This window comes from Morone saxatilis, unplaced genomic scaffold (genome assembly GCF_004916995.1).
Source record: "Morone saxatilis isolate NCDOM2014 unplaced genomic scaffold, NCSU_SB_2.0 Contig19, whole genome shotgun sequence".
Classification (NCBI taxonomy): domain Eukaryota; kingdom Metazoa; phylum Chordata; class Actinopteri; family Moronidae; genus Morone; species Morone saxatilis.
Window position 1 is genome coordinate 4,985,651 of NW_023339751.1, and position 2,931 is coordinate 4,988,581.

General features: G+C 42.6%; 1 protein-coding gene across 1 annotated transcript in view; it reads right to left on the reverse strand.

Annotated features, from left to right (window-relative positions):
• Positions 1-2,931, reverse strand: part of zmp:0000000755 (phosphofurin acidic cluster sorting protein 2) — a 45,965-nt gene that overhangs the window by 12,878 nt on the left and 30,156 nt on the right. Inside the window, exons 8-10 of the mRNA XM_035664020.1 lie at positions 2,845-2,904; positions 1,271-1,422; positions 1,046-1,139 (exon numbers count right to left, since the gene is read on the reverse strand). Coding sequence (XP_035519913.1) covers positions 1,046-1,139; positions 1,271-1,422; positions 2,845-2,904 — 306 coding nt within the window. The remainder of the gene's footprint in view (positions 1-1,045; positions 1,140-1,270; positions 1,423-2,844; positions 2,905-2,931) is intronic.

The window sequence follows — 2,931 nt, forward strand, 5'->3', positions numbered from 1 at the left end:
ACACACACAAAAGAACACACATTAGAACATTTTGACCAAGGAGGTCACTTCTCTAGTGAATACAAGTGACAAATTCTCACATGGTAGTGCTATGTCCCATCTGCTCAGCTCAAGACTGACTACTCGAAGGATACGTAACTGACTGATTTCACAGTGGTGGCTCCACAGACAGCGGCAGAGCTGGCCAGTAAAAATATCTCTAAAAGCTTCTATACGTTTCAATACAGCCACCTAATGATACATAATCCCCAAAAGAATAACTGACACACTTATGTGCTCAAGTTTGCTTCAATAAAAGTGTTTTAAGTGCATCTTGTAACATCGAGCTTAATATATTTCAATATTAGATCAAAGACTTTCCATTTTGCCTGTAAGACGTGTTTATGAAGTTCGACTGGAGACATTTATTGAGTAAAATGGAGGGCTATAGCAGTCTGTAATGCTCCGGGCTGTTTTATTACAGGCTAAAATGGATTCCCAGATATTTATAAACAGCACTCCCTCTCTCGCCATCAGACTCAACATGTCTCTCTCTCTTTCTTTCTCTGCCCTTGTTGTTTGCAATGGGCCATAAATCTATGAGTAGGAGTTCAGAAATTGCTCCATCCAATCTTCTCTCTGAGCATGGGAGCATATCTGTGTCTGTGTGTGTGTGTGTGTGTGTGTGTGTGTGCGTGTCTGTGTTGATGGTGGTGGAGAGGTCATTCAGTGGCATTCCCTATAAATACTGGAGGGCTGTAGGGGTGAATAGGGTAAGGACTGCAGCCCACCATCTGATTTAGCTGGGGTGGGAGCTGGTGGGCTGCATTGCACTCATGCTCAGAATATCTTGCCTGGAGTATCATGGTCTTTGGGAATCCCTGAACCACAATAAGCACAGAGGACTGGCAGACATTTCAATAGTATCCAGGGGCAATTCCTTTACGTAACACGGTTTACAAAAATGACTTCTCCAGCAACAGAGAGGCAGAACTTTATGGGTAAACAGTGGGGCTTGAAAGGCATCAGACGGGTTTGTTGATACAGTGCCTGGTGATCAACTTACAGGACACGACAGCTCTCTCTGCTGGCTTTTTTGGCTGTGTATGCTTCCAATTTCTGTCTGGGAGCTGGAGTGAGACATCCCTTCAAAAAATGGCCTGAAAACAGAAACGAAGATTTAAATTGAAGCAAACTAACAAAGTTCCATTTGAATGGCCAGATGTCAATTATAGATATTCTGTAAAAACAAAACAGAAATGACTCAATATCTAGAACTACACAGACATACTTGAGCTTAGGCTTGGGCGTGCTCAGGACGCTCTCATTGTCTTCCATCTCCGGCCCACTGTCACTCTGGTTGTACACCTCCAGACTGTCGTAGAGTAAGTCCAGATCCTCCTCCACCTCCTGGGTCTGGTCAACAGGATCAGAGTCCAGGACCTGCCGCACAGGATAGACACATCATCAACACAACAGCTCACTGTAATCAGCGATTTGTAATTATGGCCATGGATTAAATAAGTGTAGGGAGTGACTGGTGCTGTGCATTAGCTAATCACTTTCACAGCTGGGCTAATGGAGCTCGAAGAATGAACAAGAGGACTGAAGGCTGTAAAATGAGAAAATCTATGCTATAAATACATCCCAGCCTTGGTCCTAAGCAGGCCAATTAAAAGGTAAGCGAGTGCTAGAGGAGAGCTAAGGTGCTGAGCCTTGATCAGCCAAGCTGCACAGTGGGGATGTATATCATAGGAACTGCACACAGGCAGGCTTGTGGACTAATCAAGTGATTAATGCCACTCCATAAGTGCAGAAGCTGGCAGGGAGCAGATAAACACAGTCTGTCCCCTCTCCTCCTCCTGGCTATGTATTTATAGAGCTGTAGCCCTGCACACTGGCCAGCCACAAGGCAGGGATTAGAGACAGGGAATGTGCTAAAAGATCATCGGGCCACCTGGAGCTTCCAGAACCATCCAGCAAAAAACGACTGAGGTGGCCTAGAGGTTCTTGAAAGCATCACTAGGTTAAATCACACACAAAAAACTCTTGGTCCCATTTTTTCAAGTCGCATATAAACCTAAAGGGATGAGTAAATCCTCATCCAGTCTGGAAACCTACATAGTTCAAAATAGAACCTTATCTTTTATACATTAATATACATCTATGTAATCTATGGACTGTTTGATAAAAAGAGGAAAGTGGAGAAACAAGGAAATGGATATCTCAGTTACTCTGATAGATTTCACAGTTCAATGGTAATCATTCCCATTTTAATGGCCTAACACAGATTATATACTAATGGACATCTAGGGGTTGTTGCACACAAATGGTCGACATCCTGCTGATGACCTGATTGCAAGCTATTATGTAGAGTCCACAGAAATTCAAAAGGACTTGAGGGAAGAAAAACACAAACCTAAATAGGACATGCATTCGAGCCTAGATTTATCATTAGATTAAGTGGTAGAGAATAAGGTCGTTAATGGATTCTGCATACGAATCGCTGCTAATGGAAATGCATGAATCATACATCCATGAGCGCAGAGGTAATGCAGTCTAGCATCATAATGATGCTTGTACCTCTGTTGTGGCAGTGATTTCTTTGCAGGCAATTCTCCTCCGGTCAGGAGCACATAAGCAGTGATGTAGCAGTATGCTGTTTAGACAGTCAATATTGAGATTATTTTCTCCTGCCCCGAGGGCAATTTAATAACTGATATGTTTCACAGCTTATTTACTAAAGCTTCATAACAGAAGGACTGAGAAAGACCAGGCGAATGCACTAACATTCACCACATTGTTTGCTTTGTTGTTGACCATGTTCTCCTTGGTGTCAATTAAAATTATTGTGTTCACACTTACCTCATCTGTTACCTTGAACCTCTTCAGCAAGGCCACAAACTTCTGCTTAAAGTTAGGTTGCTGTAACAGAAAAAAAAAAAAAAAAAA